Raw genomic sequence first — 20,140 nt, forward strand, 5'->3', positions numbered from 1 at the left:
TTGTCATTTGTTTTCTTCTAGTAGTTGTTTTCTATTTTCATGAACAAATATTGGTACCTCAAAGTTCATTTAAGAGATGGATTGGTGGTGTTGTGATAAAATCATGATACGCTTACGTTCTCTGATGCCTAAAGGTATACTGTGTTGATTCGCACTCCCTCCATCCCAAATTACGGGACGGAGGGAGTAGGTTTCAACGTTCGTTACATGCTTATAGTGGCTTAGTGCTGTTCATATCTATCCCAAACTCAAACAATTTGGGCCTGTAAGATACAACCACCCACCCACGCACGCTGCGGGCTTCTCTTTCATTTTCACGACGGCGGCCTGCTCCCTGGGCGACCGATGCCACGACGCGCGCCGGCCAGGCCGCCGACGGGTGGTGGTGCTTCGGTCATGTGACTGACCAGCCATAGAGGCCTGGACCATGCGGTTTGGGGCCATATGCGCTTCCAAGGGGGCAAACCAGCCAAGCGGGAAAGCACGTGCCCAACCCTTTCGCTGTCCGTGGGCCGCACCTGCCTTCACCCAGTTCTCGGCATGTGTTTCTGTTGCTTGCTACTACTAGTAGTACCATATACGCCGCTGTTCACGGCACGAGGTGTACGTGTACCCTTCTAATGGCTCAAGCACTAAATACAGTTTGCTAATGTAATTTAGATATCTAGTCTCCTTATGTTTATTATACCGGGTTATCTATTTTATGTAAGTAGCAGGGAAAGAAAATCTCGCTACTTCTTCAATGATAGTGGATGTATATAGCGACTGCGTTGCACTCTATCAACTTCGAGGTATGATTGAGTCTCTTAAAGGAACCACAATCACTTGTAGGAAGGTTTGGAGTTACTCATAAAGGTTCCTCGAGTGTGTCTATGTGTACTAAGTTTTGCAAAAAGTTCGTCCTACAATAAATATAAAAGAAAAATATAGTGAGATCCTTGATTTTTATCCTTCACACTTGGTAACTTTTATCCACTGGGAAAACAATACCTCACGAACCCTGCAGTATCGTAACCACCCAACTGTGTCGCCAAATCCACTCAATCTTCTTTAAAATTCTTCAACTTGTCAAGTGCCAATAAACTGTTTGTCTTACATCATTCATGATCTCGTTTATTCTTGTACTGACATAATTTTTGTCAAGCTTTGTCTCGAGACGATGGCAATTGATGGGACAGTCTCGATTTCAGACAGGCCCTTACATTTTTTTCTATATTTTTTTGCTTTTTCAAAAAAATTATTAAAGATTCACATATTTGAAATTTGAGTCACAGCTCTTTTGAAGGAAAAGGACGGCGGTGTCCCTATCTGATTTGTTCCGCGAATGTTGAAACCGAGAGGCGAAAGCGGCTGAGGCCTCGCGCAGCCAACAATCACCGCCAGCTCTGCAAACCGTGGGTTTAGGGGAAGCCGCCAGGCCAGGCGCCACCCCGCAGCGAAAACAAGAGATTCCACTCCAAGTACACCACCTCACCTGCGAGCTGCGAACAAAGCCCAAAACCCTTTTGACGATAAGGCGGCCGCCCGGCGTCGGCCGATTCCTCCCCAAATTTCCCATCCTCGAGCTGCTGCCGATCCCGCTCCGCTGTCGGCCGAGTTCGCGCCGGCCGGAATCGCTCGTGGTGAGTGCAATCTCCGCCGCCCCGATTTGTGCTCCGAATGAACTCTAGTCTTAAATGCATTTGTTGGAGAGGGGACCAGATGAGCCCAGGGCCGGCCGGATCTGCCGGGGTTGGACCGTCGGCGCCACCCTCCGCGCCGTTCCCTTGGATTGTGGCGCCGCGCGTTTCGGGGGGTATGGAAGCAGCGCCCCGTCTACCTGGCAGCAGGGGGGCGTGCGTGGTTTGCCGGTCCATTCTGTGCGGCTGGATCAGCAGTTCTGTATCTGCTCGCGCCTGTTCTGTAGCCCTAGATACATAACTGTCGGCGGCCAGGCGGGAGGGAGCCTTGGGCACGGCGGGAGAGTGAGGCTGAGGCGAGCTCGCTAGCCCAGCCAGCAAATTTGAAAGCTCGTGAGCTCCGAGCGGAGTGACTGCTGCTCGCTCGTTATTCTTCTCCGTTTTGGATTTTTTCCCCCTTTGACACTGTCATGCCCACTTTGTGTGGAAGAATGGCTAAATGTGGCATCACCTAGCGTTATCAATAACAAAACATCGTAGTGGTATTGCTTCCTGTGGAGATCTCAATATGGGCAGTGGATAAATCGAATGTCTATCCTTGGTTAATGATTTATTTGTGTCATAATTTGTCAGCTGTGGGCATGACACTCTTGATTTACTTCCTACTCCTGATAAATTGGCATCAGTTAAGCATTTAGAATGAAGTGTTGGACTATAAGGATGGTGAAATTTGACTCTTGACGCTTGAACGGTTGGCTGTGGTGAAGCCTCGGGGCTTGGGGGCTTTGCAAATTTGTATAAGTCATGTCCCTTTAGCACCTTCTTCATATTAGTTACGTCGGTGTCACAGGGTGAGTCTCATGTTCCTTCATATAATCCGGCTGTGCTCATTGTTTTGCAAATCACCTCACTTTTCTATGTTGTTATGTAAATCTCCCTGCTTGCAAGATTTGATCCATAGATTGATGGCATTCGTTTCTTGGTTTTTGGTTCCCTTTTTCAATGTTTTGAATTTTCCTAATTCTTTTTCCGAATCGACTCTAGATATGAGCAGCTGATAAGTCGAATTTCAAGGCCATTGGACACTGTCAGGAGAAGTACATTGATTGCCTGCCCATTAACTTATTAAGATGGCTACACAGTTACCATGCTTCACACAGCTCAGTCCACCATCTTCTAGTTGGGGAAGTGAAGTTCCAAGCTGCAAGGATACATCTGGTAGGGCATTTGTCAGAAGTACTCGAACTTTGGGTCACTGTCACTTCAGGTGCTGTGCAAGCCCCCGCAGTGCCAACTCTTTCCAGAAGAAAGACTCGTTCCTTGACCTCCATCCAGAGGTGTCTCTGCTCCGTGGTAAGAAGAATGTTGAGGTCGTGGACCCATTGAAAGGTGCTTCTGATGGAAGCCCGTTAGAGGGGCTGGGAGTGCCACCAGACCGGAGTGATTATAATGAGGCCAAGATCAAGGTTGTTGGAGTTGGAGGTGGAGGTTCAAATGCTGTCAACAGAATGATTGAAAGCTCTATGAATGGTGTTGAGTTTTGGATCGTGAACACTGATGTGCAGGCGATAAGAATGTCTCCTGTGCTTCCCCACAATAGGTTGCAGATTGGGCAGGAGCTGACTCGAGGTCTGGGTGCGGGGGGAAACCCTGATATTGGGATGAATGCAGCGAAGGAGAGCAGTGAATCCATACAGGAAGCACTTTATGGTGCTGACATGGTTTTTGTGACGGTAAGTTCTAATCCATAGCTGTCTTGGCATGTGAAATAATAACACTGGGATTTGATAGTACTCTTTTTATCCTCAAATTGCAGGCTGGAATGGGTGGAGGGACTGGAACTGGAGGTGCTCCTGTAATTGCTGGAATTGCCAAGTCCATGGGTATACTTACTGTCGGTATTGTCACTACGCCTTTCTCATTTGAGGGGAGGCGGCGGGCAGTTCAAGCTCAGGAAGGAATAGCAGCTTTGCGAAATAGTGTGGACACCCTGATTGTCATCCCAAATGACAAGCTGTTATCTGCTGTTTCTCCAAATACTCCTGTAACAGAAGCATTTAATTTGGCTGATGACATTCTTCGACAAGGCATTCGTGGCATATCTGATATCATTACGGTAATTTGATGTGGATGTTCAATTTATCACCAAGTTGCTAGTTGCACAATTGAAAGTCAAAAGAGTGCATTTGAACATTTCAAAGGTATCTAACTTACAAAAAAATGGCTCTTCTCCATTTCAGGTTCCTGGATTGGTTAATGTTGACTTTGCTGATGTGCGTGCCATCATGCAAAATGCAGGGTCATCTTTGATGGGTATAGGGACTGCTACAGGTATTACATCTGACATTCTTCTTCTATAGAAGTGATAACTTAACTTGTACTGTAGTAGTGTATGATCTGGCTCCATTCTTTCTGCAAATTGAACTCACAGTTTTTGCACCCTATTTCTTGGTCAAATTTGCTACAATAAGTAAACACTGTTACAGAAAAAAAGAAAATAAGAGACTGATTGGGATTATGGTGATAATGAGATAAACTTAGAGCTTGTACATGCTTTCATATCTGCGGGTTTTTGATAGCTTCAGAATTGTTGTTCCACATGGCATAGATAGGACCAACGGCTTTCTTCCATTGACAGATTGTTATTGTGAGTTAATGGAGAAAATTAATATCTGCGTATACATGTCTTCTTGGTTGTCTTATACTAAAAGCATAAAATGGGATGCTAAACTACTTACTGGATTGATATATTTATGAAAGCTGATTTTTTATGCTATATCAGATATACCTTGTAGAAAGCGTTGAGTTGAGTTTGGTTTGCTGTTGCTACAATGTGGAGTTTTCTGCTTTCGTACAGAAAGTATAGGTAACTTAATTGCTTGTCTTTGTCGCCTCACTCTAAATTTTCAGGAAAGTCAAGAGCAAGAGATGCTGCTCTTAATGCCATTCAATCGCCACTGCTAGATATTGGAATTGAAAGAGCTACAGGCATCGTATGGAATATCACTGGGGGAATGGACCTTACTTTGTTTGAGGTTTGGTCCATCTATTTTCTAGCTCTTTTGATGACAGCATGGATTATTTTCTGGCCAGTTTTTATATGTCACTGTTCTGTACGGCTTATCATATGACTGTCACACATCTACATAACAGGAGCAAAATTTAACCAGAAAAGTTGCTTTTAGGAGGCAGGGAGTTTTTATTTTGGGCTATGCAAACATAACAAGTTAATGGGATAGGTTGTTAGAGTGAAGGGATAGCATGCAGACTACTATTCTTCTGGTTGAGAATTTAGTTTTTCATTAAAAGGTCAACTGTTCTGTTTTATTGTGGATGCATCTTTTGAGATCCTGTTGATGGATTTTGATATCCCAGTGGACTGATTGAAACACTGTTTCCACAGTGCACCAGATTTTGCGTATACTGAACTTGAAGGTTCAGTGTCATAGATTTGAACTGCATATACTTGAAGTTCAGCACTTGGGGTTGACATGATAAAATAACTTGATGTGTTAGATTTCTACATTATAAATATGTTTTTCTTAGAAACGTTAAAAATTTGTATGGCCTTATTTTTGTCGGAACAGTAGCATATGCCGTCAACAACTATAAACACATCCACTAGGTGAGTAAGAGTAAGTTGAGGCAAAGTGGCAAGCACTATGAGAGTTGACATTAAGACCTATCTTCATTGCCCTTAAAAACCTTATTTTATAAGTTCCAACACTGCACTTTCATACTTATAACTTTAGTGTACAAAACTCAATGCCATGGATTTGACATTTGTTTCCAAGAAAGGGAAAAAAAAACTTGATACATGCTTGGAAGTTTTGACACCATATGCAGTGACTGTATATGTATCGCCAACAGGGCTCTGTACTTCATAAAATTCCACATATCAAGCTCCTGGAACCAATATGGTTTGTACTTTTCTTAGATGTGGAGCTTAGCTCCATGCTTCATTGTCTCAATGAATTTCCTAGCAAGAGATGTGCTTCTCCTTAAAATAGCTATATCACTATTGCAGGCCCTGCATTTATCTTTACATTTATCTTTCAAGAGACATACTTAAATGACCAGCTTATTTAGGCACTGTTTTGCTCTATCAGGCAGGTTACACTTACCGTCTTTAACTATTTGGTTGTTTCAGGTAAATGCAGCTGCTGAAATAATCTACGACCTTGTTGATCCAAATGCTAATCTGATATTTGGTGCTGTCATAGACCCTTCACTGAGTGGTCAAGTAAGTCTTGGTTTGTTTCGCTACATCTGATGGACATAGGACAGCTCATTTATCATAATTCTCTTGCAGTTTTGGCAGCATGGGAATGTCCTTTACCTCATTATATGTCAGTTTTACTTGAAAATGCTTATGCCAATAGTTTTTACTCGCAGGTGAGCATAACCTTGATTGCTACTGGATTCAAACGGCAGGATGAACCAGAAGGTCGCACCTCAAAGGTAATTCTTGTCGAATAACTAGTGACCTTTTAAGTTCTGTGAGGAATTTCGGACCCAGTCTCACATATGCTTGCAATTGCAACTAAAAGGGTGGCCAGCAGATCCAAGGCGAGAATGGCCGACGCCCATCCTCTGGCGAAGGCAGCATGGTGGAGATCCCCGAATTCCTCCGACGAAGAGGCCCCTCTCGCTTCCCACGAGTTTGATTGTCCAGGCTTCGCCCTTCTCCCGCCCTGTATGATATACCTCCGTTAGGTCAGATGGTTCCTGTAAGGCACTGAAGCCTTTCAGACTAGGCGTAGTGGTTCTTGTTCAGTTTTGTGCGTGATATTTTTCGAATCCTCCTGTCAATAATGTGTAGAAGTGAGCTTGCTAGTGCTATAGAAAATGTGTTCCCTTTTACTCCGATCTGCTCATCGTTGTCTGTCGTGCTGTTCTGCTGGATCATACTCTGGATAGGAGAGAAGTGATGGTTGTCTAGTTGGCTAGTCAATGAACAATCCAGAAGCTCACATTACAGAAAAATGTCCGGAAAAGTGCGGGAAGATTAGGATCGACGCTAAGCATCAATATATTTGCAGTTCAACCGACGGTACACAAGAGAATAGATTCGGTGCGTTGCTACTACTAATCCAAGGTCACACGACGAGCGACCTGAGGGCCGAGGCCCGAGAGCATGGTGATAGAACCCCGGGAGCCGCCGCCAGGGCAGCACGGCCGGGATGTAGGGGTCCGTGAGCGCGTCGTTGGCGTTGGGCAACGTATGCTCGAACCGTATGGCCCGGATCAACCCCGTCACAAATGCCCTCGATCGTCGCGAGCACGAACAAGTCACTAGTGTAGGATGAGGTGAGTTGAGGTAAATTATCAATATTTTTGTAAAAATTATTCCTATTTGGTTCTACTAGTCCCATCAAGTCATACTCCTGCATGGGCTAACATTTTTAAAAGCTATTGTTTTTAAAAATTATTTAGAAATTAAACTCCTAGCTAATAATCAAAATTGTTTACCTAATACTCTCTTTTTTCAATACTTCAACATAATACTCATATAGACGTATACTTATCTTTGTCCAGTTATGATTAATTTTTAATTAATAATTACTATATAGATTTTTTCATTCACATTCACACTTTTTTTATTTTGTATCATACCTCCATACATTATGTTTAGTATACATGTATAAATGATCTACATGGTGACACTCATCATGCATACATACCTTAACTTAGTATTTCTATATTAATAATGACATAAATAGGTAATTGAGAATCATATATTAGTTTATTTTTAGATATTTCTGTATGATGCACATGAAAATAATTAGATTAAGATTTAGGTGTACTTTAGGTTATTTTTAATAACAACATATATGGGTATCTAAATTTAACATGGCATTTTAAGTTATGTTTATAATGATATGCATGAGTAAATTGGATGAATATTATGGGGTTACTTTAGATTATTTTTTTAAATGGTATAGCTCGGTAATTTAGATTTGGGTTTAGAGTTTATTTTAGAATATTGTGGTAGGTAAATTTTTAGAAACTATAATAGAACAATGACTATGATTATTATAGTTTACATGATTGATGTTTGATGTTTCTAATTTTTTTTAGAATTTCTAGGATTTGTCTTTTTTTTCCTAGCATGTCTCGTGAGAACTATGCAGAGTCTCCAATGGAAACAAAAATGAGGTCACATTACTACAAAACTATTACCTTTCATTTGTTAAATATTCAAACACGATACTTATATAGATATATTCTTATTATGTTCATGCGATTGTGTTTTAGTTAGTAATTACTCAATAACATTTTTATCCACATTTATAATTTTGAACTTTTCACTTTGCATCACATGTATGCGCTTGAATTTATTTAATAGATTCTAAGTTTTAGCTATAATTTTAACATAGAAATATATATTCCCATCGCTTCCATTATATCTTTATAAATGGTGACACACATCATACATAGGTGATATGTTTGGTTGGGAGAGTGGTAACGCAAATGAAAACGTAATCAAATCACAGTGGAATCAGAGGTGGAATGAGTGATTGCAAGCTTTGTTTGGTTTTGTAGTGTAATGGTATCAAATAACACATCTGTAGGAAAACATAAGCAGCTCTCCTGCCTGCTCTAACTAGCCTCCAGGTGGCGGACGGAACCGCGTAATGATCCGTTAACACTCCAGGACAGGCGGTAACGAGATTGACTAACCGGTAACTGATTACACGGTAACTCATTACAGGCCGCGTCCAACCAAACACATGTACCGCTGTCTATTTTCCTCCGTAACCTGATTATGATACGTAGGGGTTTAATTATTATATTATATATCAATATTTTAAGAAATAGATAATTTAGAATTATGTATTGGTGTATATTTTTAATTAAGGTGATTTAGATTCAAATTTAGGGTTACCTTATGTTATTTTTAATAATGGTATATGTGAGTAATATAAATGCAAATTTAAGGGGTTACTTAAACTTATTTTTGAAGTATCAGGGCAATTTAATTGTAAATTTAGGAGCTTATTTTAAATTATTTTTATAATAGCATAGCGGGTAATTTTGATGAAGATTAGTGGATTACTTTAGTTTATTTATATAATGGCAGAGGTGGGTAATTTAGATATAGATTTAGGGGTTACTTTAGACTATTTGCATAATGGCATAGGTGGGTAATTTTTTTAAAAATATAATAGATCTAATGGCTACAATGATTTGAGTCTACCAATTGATGGCCAGATGTTTTGCTTTTTTTTGAGAATTTTTAGGATTTCTTTCTTTTTCTAGAGTATCTACCTAGGATCCTAGGTGGCTTCACCTCGAAGTTTCAAAAGGAGCCTCCAATTTCTCTCTTTTCTATAATATCCACCAAGGATCTTAGGTGGCTTCACCTAGAGGCTTTAAAAAAAGCCTCCAAAATATTAAACAATTGATTCCTTTGAGCACATATTGTTACTATACATTAATTAGTATACATTAATTAGTTTCTTATTGTGTGCCATGCGAACACTTCACCATGCAATAAAATTGTAGGATGTTATTTGCATAAAAGTGATGCTACCAGGTTGACAAAACACGCTGACAAAACTGTAGGGTATCGTATCTAAAACTGTAGAGTATTGCATATGAATTTTTTTTCGAACCACACGGTACAAACGCAGACGCTCACATACACGCGCACACACTCGTCCCAACGAACACACACGCATGCAATCCTACCTCTATGAGTACCTTTGAAAGACTGAGCTGACAAATTCTTGAGGTTGATGAAGTCACCACTGGCGCCTCGTTGTTGATGGATACGTTACCTACCACTGAAAAATATAGTGCCGGTTAAATCCTAGAATAAATTCAAAAAAATGCGAGCACCAGTGTCGAGTTGAGGACTCAAATCCTGGTGGGTAGATTCCATCACAGGGAACCTTATCAGCTGAGCTACGCTTAATTCGCTAATTGAACGTTTTGTAATTTGGTCAACTAAAATGATACAATGGTACAAGTTATTATTTGATGATGTAATTTACTATAAAAATTTTCTATGGTCTAAACAACTCACTTTTAATTCTCCGTCTCAGTTTCTTTTCATGTTCGTCCAACTTCCATCATTGTGTTGCGAGTTCTCCCCTCTCACGCCCTCTAGCGGCTGTGTTCAATAACTACTGTAGTGCTCAAGAAATAGCAAGGCAATAATGCTAGAAATCCATGTTCAGTCCGAGAGCAGCAAGAAAGATCCTGCGCTAGCCGGTGACAGACACAGAGAACAAAGCGACTGGCATCCAGCGACTGTAAGCGAGGACCGTTGACTTGTTGACCAGCGGTGCCCTCTTTCACATGTAAAAGTGCTATAAACAACATCCACGCCCGCACTGGAGCAGTCGCCCCCACGCCACGTCAGCCCGCACTCTCACTCCCCCACACCCCACTCCCTGCTCAGCTCAGCTCGGCCGCACATGTCGCGGTCGAACACCTCCTGCTTCTCTCTGCTCCTCGTCGTCTTGCTCTCGCTCCTCGTGAGCGAGTACAGCTCCAAGCGCGCTGCCGCCGCCGCCGCCGACGACGACCGCGAGACGCTGCTCGCTGTCAGGAAGGAATGGGGCGGACCAGCGCAGCTCGCGTCCTGGGACCCCGCCGCGGACCACTGCAGCTGGCGCGGCGTCACGTGCGCTGCCGGCGGAAGAGGGGCGGTCACGGAGCTCTCCTTCGATGGCCTCAACCTCACCGGCACGGTCCCGGCGTCCGTGTGCGCGCTCAAGAGCCTCGCCCGCCTCGACCTCTCCTACAACCACCTTACCGGCGCCTTCCCCGCCGCCGCGCTCTACGCCTGCGCGGAGCTCGGCTTCCTCGACCTCTCCAACAACCAGTTCTCGGGGCTCCTCCCGCGCGACATCGACCGCCTCTCGCCGGCGATGGAGCACCTCAACCTCTCCGTCAATCGCTTCGACGGCGAAGTGCCGCCCACGGTCACAAGGCTCCCGGCGCTCAAGTCGCTGCTCCTCGACACCAACAACTTCACGGGCGCGTACCCGGCGGCGGAGATAAGCAAGCTCGCCGGGCTCGAGGTCCTCACGCTGGCCGACAACGCGTTCGCGCGGGCGCCCGTGCCCACGGAGTTCTCCAAGCTGATTAACCTCACATGTCTCTGGATGGAACAAATGAACCTCGCCGGGGAGATCCCGGAGGCTTTCTCCAGCCTCACGGAGCTCACGGTGTTCTCCTTAGCGTCGAACCAGCTCACCGGCTCGATCCCGGCGTGGGTGCTGCAGCACGCTAAGCTCCAGAACATCTACCTGTTCAACAACAGCCTTTCCGGCGAGCTGGCCTCGAACGTCACGGCGGTGAACTTGGTTGAGGTTGACGTGTCGACGAATCAGCTCACCGGAGAGATACCGGAAGCCTTCGGTAACCTCAAGAACCTCACATTCCTAGCTCTTCATCAGAACAAGTTCACCGGTTCGATCCCAGCGAGCATCGGACTGCTACCGCAGCTCAGAGACATCCGGATATATGACAACCAGTTCTGCGGCGAGCTCCCGCCGGAGCTCGGAAAGCACTCGCCGCTCGGCAACCTCGAAGTGGGCAAAAATAACCTCTCCGGCCCGCTGCGGGAGGGGCTCTGCGCCAACGGGATGCTCTACGACATCGTCGCCTTCAACAACAACTTCTCAGGTGCACTCCCGGCGAACCTCGGGCACTGCGTCCTGCTGGACAATCTGAAGCTCTACAACAACCGCTTCTCCGGCGACTTCCCCGTGAACATTTGGTCGTTCCCAAAGTTGACCACTGTGATGATCCAGAACAATAACTTCACTGGCACTCTGCCGACCGAGATATCCTTTAACATCTCACGAATTGAGATGGGAAACAACATGTTCACCGGATCCGTCCCGACGTCGGCAACAGGGCTGCTCACATTCCTGGCGGAGAACAACCAGCTCGCCGGCGAATTGCCATCTGACATGAGCAAGCTCGCCAATCTTACTGATTTGTCAGTGCCCGGCAACCGGATCACTGGCTCCATCCCAACATCGATCAAATTGCTGCAGAAGCTGAATTCACTGAACATGAGCGGCAACCGAATGTCCGGCACGATACCCCCGGGGAGCATTGGGCTGCTCCCGTCGCTGACGATCCTTGATCTGTCCGGCAACGAGCTCACCGGTGATATACCGTCGGACATGGGCCAGCTTCACTTCAGCTCGCTCAACATGTCACTGAACCAGTTCACCGGCGAGGTGCCACCGTCGCTGCAGAACCCGGCTGACAGCCGGAGCTTCCTCGGCAACCAGCTATGCGCCAGGGCGGCGGACTGGGGCACAAACCTCCCGACGTGCCCAGGCGGCGCCCACGATGACCTGTCGAGGTCCCTGGTCATCCTCTTCTCATTGCTCGCCGGCGTTGTCTTAATCAGCTGCGTCGGCGTCGCCTGGCTGCTCTTCCGGCGCCGGAGCGACGGACAAGACGTGACGGACTGGAAGATGACGGCGTTCACCCAGCTTGACTTCGCCGAGCAGGAGGTGCTCCGCGAAATCCGCGAGGAGAACGTGATCGGCAGCGGCGGGTCTGGGAAGGTGTACCGCATCCACCTCGGCGCCGGCCACGGCCGCGACAAGGAGGGCGGCGGCGGTGGCAGGATGGTGGCCGTCAAGAAGATTTGGAACGCAGCGAAGCTCGACGCGAAGCTGGACAAGGAGTTCGAGTCGGAGGTGAAGGTGCTCGGCAGCATCCGGCACAGCAACATCGTCAAGCTGCTCTGCTGCATCTCCAGCCAGAGCGCCAAGCTGCTGGTCTACGAGTACATGGAGAGCGGCAGCCTCTACCGGTGGCTGCACCACCGGGACCGGGAGGGAGCTCCGGCGCCGCTGGACTGGCCGACGAGGCTGGCCATCGCCATCGACGCCGCCAAGGGGCTCAGCTACATGCACCACGACTGCGCCCAGCCGGTCGTGCACCGCGACGTTAAGTCCAGCAACATCCTGCTCGACCCCAAGTTCCAGGCCAAGATCGCCGACTTCGGGCTCGCCCGGATGCTTGCCAAGGCCGGCGAGGCCGAGACCGTGTCGGCCATCGGCGGGACATTCGGCTACATGCCTCCAGGTGAGAAGGGCAGCTCGAGTTCACGATGATGCCAGTTCAATCTGAGACAAAGACAATCCATGCTGATTGGACACGAATTTTGCAGAGTATGGCTACAGGTCAAGGGTGAGCGAGAAGGTGGACGTCTACAGCTTCGGCGTCGTCCTGCTGGAGCTGACGACCGGCAAGGTCGCCAACGACAGCGGCGCCGACCGGTGCCTGGCTGAGTCGGCATGGCGACGGTACCAGCAAGGACCTCCGTTCGACGACGTCGTCGATCGCGACATCCCGGACACGGCCTGCTACCTGCAGGACATCTTGGCTGTGTTCACCCTCGGGGTGATTTGCACCGGTGAGGAACCCCAAGCGCGACCGTCCATGAAGGATGTCCTACACCAACTCACACGGTGCTGCCGGATGCCCGCAGAGGCGGAGACCTGCCGGGTGGAGTAGCAGATCCTCGAGCGCGAAAAATGCAGGAGGCAGAGGATCATCTCGGACTCCGGCCGGTGGGATGGCAACGAGTGATTCAGGTGTCAGTACACTAATTGTTGAGTACATTGCTAACTAGTCGGTATTTAAAAGCACCAAACTCAAAGCAGGCATAAACATGACGTGTAACCCGTGACTAGATCCAATATATGAACTTATAGACATTAGCTCCCACTAAGAAAGCATGTTGCTGTTCACCGATCCATGCCTCCACTAAGTGTCGGTACTCCGAAGATCTCCATTCCACTTGCGACTGTTAAGCACTGAGTCAAGTTCGACAGACGACAGCGGTGAAAACATCATCTTTGGGGCACGTCCGGGATCCGATCGACACCCACCAATACCCTACGAGGGGAGGAAGCCTCACAAGAGGGTGGGCCGGTGACTGGAGAACGAGGAGATCCAAGAGAGGGGATCATGGTCTCGCTAACCCGGCATATATTGAGATGGCGCGATCAAGGATCGTGGAGGACGGCCGGGCAAGACACCAGCAGTGGACATTTACCGGCTAACAGCTTGTGCAATTTTGATGGTTGCAATAACCTCACCATGTGAAACAGTTGCAGTAGGAGCGGCAAATTGGTGATGGACTCCAAAGCAATGCCTACAGGTAGAACGCGATGTCTCATACTGTGGCGGAACTGTCCAAATTAACATGGCTAAAGCACACTTAAGTCGCTTAACACACGGTCATGTACTTTAAACAAGTCAACTTGGTCGTCCGTCGGATTCCTTCTGATAAAACCACTTGATGCAGGATCGAGAAAGCAAGACTCGCACGAAGGCGAGTGGTTACAGAGATTACAACAGTCCATCTCAATTAAACTAGTGCATCGAAAATTATTACAACATCAAGTTCGAAATTTAAACAAGGTTTGCAGAGTTTTCAAATAACAACAATAAATAAGCGGAAGCTAGACGTCGTTGCATGATATCATGAAGAAGCCGATCATGATATCAATGATCCCTGTCCTCGCCGTTCGAGGAGGGATCCCATTCAACCGTCCAACCAGGAGGAAGTTGGGTTGGCTAAGTGCCACTTGCAGCGAGCTCAGGGGTATCAACATCACCTGAAAAGATGTGCCACAACAAGGCTGATCGACTACGCTCAACAAGACTTAACCGACCGATGGTACTAATCCACCAACACCAAGACATGCAAGCTTTTTAGCTCTGGGGTTTGTTTTGCCAAAAGCGACTAGTGTAGGTCTTTACATTCAATATTTTAGCCACAAGTTCTATTATTGTTTTACCATTCTAAGTTAGTAACTATACTAAACCAAGCATAGTTTCCAAGCAATTAATACAAGTAACAAAATTAGATCATCATCATCTTTCATTCTTACTCCGTGTAGCATAGCGATCAAGTAGTCCCAAACTATGAGAGGCAGACGAATCGATTTGAATTTCTTAACCATGCATGGCGACCTAATCCCACGACATCCGCGCACCGCGAAGGGTCGCTTCATTTGTCAGCCGTCCCCATCAATTCCCAGACCCGTGTCAGGCCCACTTCCCTCGGTACAAGGCTCCATAGACCCAACCTCTGCCGTTCTATAACCGCACTTATCACCACATGCAACCACAAGGGAACTCCGTTCCAGAGACAGTGGAACGATTCGCTCATGTTCCGGTTCAATCAGGTACTAGGCTTCCCTATCCCATACTAGGTATGAGATTAGTACGTTCAAACACTTGACCACGAACACTATCACATCTTGACCTTAGTCTAGTTTCATGTAGACAGACGGGGCAATCCACCGACCACCAAAAATAGTTCACAGAGCCTTGCCCCACCCGTCATCCTTAAAGTTGCAGCAAAAGAAAAGGCATTCAACTCCTATACCTCACGAGTGACAGACAATCACTCGACTTTTACCGAGTCCTATTAAGCGTTGCAACTACTCGACTTACTATACTAGTGTTCATATCAAAGGTACTAAGTTCATGCATCTATGGTTTCAATCAACTCCTGGAACATAAATGCACAATCAAGCAATCAATTGTTGCAAGTATTTAAAGATAGGAAATCATGCTCCGGGGCTTGCCTTCACACTGGGAGTTAGCGAACTGGTCCTCGGCTTGCTCCGGTACGGGCTCGGCCCCGACTCGATGCAGGTCCGCTATGGCTTCTTCTTCTGGCGCCGGGTGCAGCTCGTACGTTTTGTCAGCAAGGTTCAGCTTTACACAAAATGCAAATGCATCAAGTTCAAACTTCCATGCTTTCTCATACAGGATGCAAAACATGAATTAGCACTGAAGTGTAAATTACATTATGACCACATTCACCTAAACAAGGTTCTAAACCTTCTTTATCTGCATAAGCTAAGATGTGTTGTGGTATAAAACCCGGGGTTGATTTGATGGTGATTGTGTACATATATACAACTGAACTTTATTAAACTTTAGATCAGAAAGTTATCCTATTTCTGAATGTTTTTTAGTACCTCTTCCGAAAAAGACCATTACCTTTACTTAATGTTTCTTTCTTCCATTTAATTATGTCCATGTTCAAAATTTTATTTCAGTCTCCAAATAGTGAGGTATGATCTTGGTAATTTAATAGTAGATTAGACATAACATCATTAGGTTACTGTAAAAATTTAGGGTGCATTGGATCAGTACAAAAATAATTAAAATTATTTCATCATCCCAAGGTGATAAGTACTTAATCATTTTTAACTCGAGTTATTCAGAGAGTTTGTTGTTGAAATTTTAATAGAGCGTTACAAAGAAGCAACATAGCCTTTGGTGAATTTTTCAGAATTTTTAACGAAGGGCAACCATAGACCATAACTTCTTCTCATTTATCTTCCTATAAAAAGGTAGGTGGGTTCCAAGAACCTTTAGATAGGGTTTAAAATATTTCTTGTGAACTAGGCTTCACCACTGATTTACTCAATGTGGTTTCACATTTTTCTCTGTGGTGGATCCACCTCGGATTACCTTGATTAAAGCATAGCTAAGTCGCCTGACACGCGACACTCATGCCTTAGTCAAGTTAACTCGAAGTGCCGTCGGATTTCATCCGATTAAACCACTCAACAGGACCTAGTTTAGCAAACTCACACGAAGGTGAGTGGTTCCAGAGAATACAACAGATCCACAGAGTTAACCAAATTTGACCATTTAGTTCGACATCACAATGAAAATCAGAGTTTTACAAGATTCAAAAGCAGCGGAAAGGTAAAATAACGGAAGCTAGTGTCGGGGGTCGGATGTCCCTGATGAGGCCGATCAGGACATCAGTGATCCCTTTCCTCGCCGCCCGAGGAGGGATCCCACTCAACCGTCCAACCCGGAGGGAGCTGGGGTGGCCAAGTGCCAACAGAAGCGAACTCAGGAGCTGCGACTTCACCTGAAAAGAAAGCCACAAACAAGGCTGAGCTGCTAAGCTCAACAAGACTTAACCGACCGGTGGTAAACTACTCCACCACGCCTAGACATGCAAGTCTCTTTGGCTGAGGGTGTGTTTGCCAAAAGCGACTAATTTAGGTCCTTACTTTCAAGTCTTTAGCTCCAATTCTAAGTTCATTAACCAGTCTACATTGGCATCTTACTCTAAGCAAACATGGATCCAACTTTATGTATATAAACTCATCATCAAGACCATGTCATCATCAGACTCCTTCATTACTCAGTGTAGCATAGCGATCAAGCAGTCTCAAACTGTGAGAGGCAGACGAATCGATTCGGGTTGTCTTAACCATGCATGGTGAACCTAACCTCACGACATCCGCGCACCACAAGGGTCGCTTCCTGTGTCGGCCGTCCCCATCAATTCCCAGGCACGTGTCAGGTCCAAACTTCCCTTGGCATGCAATGCTCTACAGTCCCAGCCTCTACCGTACTGTGACCGCACTTGCACCCACATGATGCACCATGGGAACCTCGTTCCAGGGACAGCAGGGGTATAAGCCACGCCCTAGTTCAATCAGGTACTAGGCTTCCCCATCCCAGAATAGGTATGAGATTAGTACTTTCAAACACTTGATCACGAACACCACCACTGTCGGGCCTTAACAAGTTCCATAGACAGACGGGACGATCAGCTGACCACCAAAGAGTTAACCAAACCCTGCCCCGTCCATCGTCCTTATAGTTGTAACAGAAGGGAAAACAAACAATTCCTATAACTCGCGAGTGACAGGAAATCACTCGACTTTTACCGCTTTCCTATTTAAGCATAGCGACTACTCGGTCCAACAGCTAGTGTTCAAAATCAAAGGAACTATGCCATGCATCTAAGGTTGCAAACAACTCCTATACGTAAATGCACAAATATGAGAAAGAAGGCATGCGCAAGTTTGGGAAAACTTTGGGGTTCATGCTCCGGGGCTTGCCTTCAAGCGGAGGGGAGGAAAGTGGGTCTTCAGCTGGTGCGACTTCGGCTTCTGGAACTGGTAGCTCAGCCACAGCTTCATCTTCTGGCACCGGGTGTAGCTCGTAGACGCCGTCAGCAAGACGAAACTCTACACAAATGCAATGCAGGAGTTAGTGTTTAGACGGTTATTTCAACAGCAACACTCGTAAGTCTTAGCCCAGAAACTTGTAGCAAGCTATGGAAAGAGTGTGGGGTTTCAAGCTTCAGTGGAGAGAGAACAAGATCAAGGGTCGGATTGGAAGAAACTTATGATCTGACTCTTAAACCTTAGGGGATAACTGTGGTTGGGGTCCTCAGATCTATTACAGAGAAGTCCCCAAAATCTTACACAGATACTCTCGGGTCAAGGAAAAAGATACAGCCGAGTCCTCGAGCGAAGCAACTAAAGGTCGGCCAACAGACAGGGTCGGGCGAGACGGAAAAAGGGGTCGGGCGAACTGATAGGGTCGGGCGAGCCGGTGAGGGGTCGGCAGCTTACCTTCGGTTTATAGGTGAAGCTTTGGGGTCGGGAAGGAGTAGACTTGCGCGGAAAGGCTTAAGCACTTAAGCACTAAGGCTTTGGTGGAGGCGATGTCCGGCGGTGCTCCGGTGGCGGCGGAGCTTCTTGTGAGCAACAAGGAAGCTCTGGCACAACGCTGAGGAGCAGGCGGCTGGGTGGATTGGGGAGGTGCGGGTGTTGAGCGGGAATGAGAGTTTCTCAAGACTTAGGTGGTGGCGCTCAAGCACAAAACAGGGGAACAAGACGGCGAGGCAACGATGGCGAAGGGAACTCCAGTAGTACTCTGGCATTCCCTTTTTATAGCTGCGCGGAGAGAGAAGGAGTTGGAGTAGCACGAAGACCGGAAGAAAAGGATGGAGTGCGCGGCCATGGCGGCGATTGAGCGGCGATGGCGGCGGAACAGGACTTCGAAGATAGCGTCCCCAGCTATTGGGCACTGGAGACAAGGCGGCGCAGGCGCGGTTTTGCCGGTGGTTGAGATTTAGCGGAGGTGCGCGTCGTCGTGCGGCGGATCTGATGGGTGTGACAGGGGGAACGGCGCGGCAAGCGAGGTTGCACAGATGAAAAGACAGGTGGGCCGTGGCTGCGTGGGCGAGCGCGGAGCGGCGGTCTACCGGGCACAGTTCTGGCAAGGCGGAAAAGAACTGTCGCGGCCGGAGTCGGGGTTGGTGATGGAGGAATTGTCGCGTAGCGAGTTCGGGGCAGCGCGACTGTGGAGGGGTGGCGGAAAAACCGGAAGGCATCGGGCCTTGCAGCAGGAGGTCCGGTGAGGTGATGATGGGCACGAGCAGCGAGGCAGTTTGGACGTAGCAGGCGGCAAAACTCTGCCATAGCGGCGTCGGAGCACCAAGGCGCGGCTGGCGAGGGTGCGAGCGAGACGAGGCGCTGCAGAAAGGGTGCAGAGGGGCTTCCGCGGCGATTGGGAAGAAGGGCGCGAGAATCCATTCTGTCGCGGCCGGCGACTGGGCGAAGCGGCGGGCGTCGGAGAAGTTGAGCCACGCGGCGGGAGAGCTCTGAGGTGATGCAGGCCGCTCGAGTGCGTCTGCCTCGGGAGATCGGGGGGGAAAGATTTGCGGGTCCACCCGTCATTCCACCGGTCATTCTCGGTTTCTCCTCTGCTTAAGATTGAAAGGGACACTGTTGGGGAGACTTAGATGGAACTGGCGGGGTGAGCTGGGGTATTCAGGGGTCGGGACCGGAAATTGGGGTGGAGCACTCCTGCTTGGGAAAAACTGAGACGGATGGATTTTGAGACTCGGATTAAGATTAACCCGAAAGATTTGACCAGGGTCGTTACATTCTCACCTCTGGATGAATTATGATGCAAAAAGACAAAAAGCAACCTTAGATTTCAATTATAAAACTAAAACAGAGACTTAAACATATGAGCTAGGCTCCACATTATTTTTATAAGTTTCCATTCTCTAAAACAAACACTTGAGAGTTCGATTCATCATTTTAGCATTTTTTTGTAATTTACTATGATTTAAATAGCTTAAACAAGGATTAAAAACATATAACATTAAGGCCCTGTTTGGCATGGCTCCAACTTCGGTTGGAGCTGCTGCACTCTAGAACTCCACATGGAGCCAGCTCTGCTCCAAAACTCCAGAATAAAAATGGGGTGTTTGGCTAGATGGGTGCTCTCAGCTCCAAAAAAGATCAATTTCTGTGTGGATTGCCATTGTTGCCCCCCGATTAAGGCCCCACTTGTCATCCTCTCTATCCCATTTTCTTCTTCCCCTTTTTCCACTGCACTGTGCCGCACATGGGAGACCCTCCACGGGCTGCGGGCTGGGCGGCAGGCTGGGCGGCGGGCGGCGGGGTGGGCGGCAACGGGCGGCGGGGCTGGGTTGCGGGCGGCGGGGTGGGCGGCGTGGGGCGACGACTGGCGACAGCCGCGGTGACGGGCGACGGGCGACGGGCGCTGTGACGTGTGGTGGGGCGGCGACGGGCGCTACGACTGGCGACAGGCGCGGCGACGTGCGGCAACGGGCGGCGGGGCCGGCCGGCCACGGGAGCGGCGACGGTGGGGCTCTGGCGGCGAGTGAGCTCGGGAGAATAGACGAGAATAGATGAACGTTTTTTTGTGTATCA

At 47.3% G+C, this 20,140-nt stretch overlaps 2 protein-coding genes across 2 annotated transcripts; both read left to right on the plus strand.

The window, feature by feature from the left end:
- The first annotated feature begins 1,384 nt into the window (after positions 1-1,384).
- On the plus strand, positions 1,385-6,488 carry LOC101766226 (cell division protein FtsZ homolog 2-1, chloroplastic). The gene is made up of 8 exons (XM_004965552.4): positions 1,385-1,622; positions 2,664-3,352; positions 3,436-3,735; positions 3,860-3,950; positions 4,530-4,654; positions 5,770-5,862; positions 6,015-6,080; positions 6,170-6,488. Exons 2-8 carry the CDS (start codon positions 2,750-2,752, stop codon positions 6,284-6,286), a joined length of 1,395 nt encoding a protein of 464 aa, XP_004965609.1. The 5' UTR covers positions 1,385-1,622; positions 2,664-2,749; the 3' UTR covers positions 6,287-6,488.
- A 3,209-nt stretch (positions 6,489-9,697) lies between these two features.
- LOC101766917 (LRR receptor-like serine/threonine-protein kinase HSL2) lies at positions 9,698-13,365 on the plus strand. Its single transcript, XM_004965554.3, has 2 exons — positions 9,698-12,689; positions 12,775-13,365. Exons 1-2 carry the CDS (start codon positions 10,046-10,048, stop codon positions 13,119-13,121), a joined length of 2,991 nt encoding a protein of 996 aa, XP_004965611.1. The 5' UTR covers positions 9,698-10,045; the 3' UTR covers positions 13,122-13,365.
- The last annotated feature ends 6,775 nt before the right edge of the window (positions 13,366-20,140 follow it).

The sequence above is a fragment of the Setaria italica genome, chromosome IV, assembly GCF_000263155.2.
Source record: "Setaria italica strain Yugu1 chromosome IV, Setaria_italica_v2.0, whole genome shotgun sequence".
NCBI lineage: Eukaryota > Viridiplantae > Streptophyta > Magnoliopsida > Poales > Poaceae > Setaria > Setaria italica.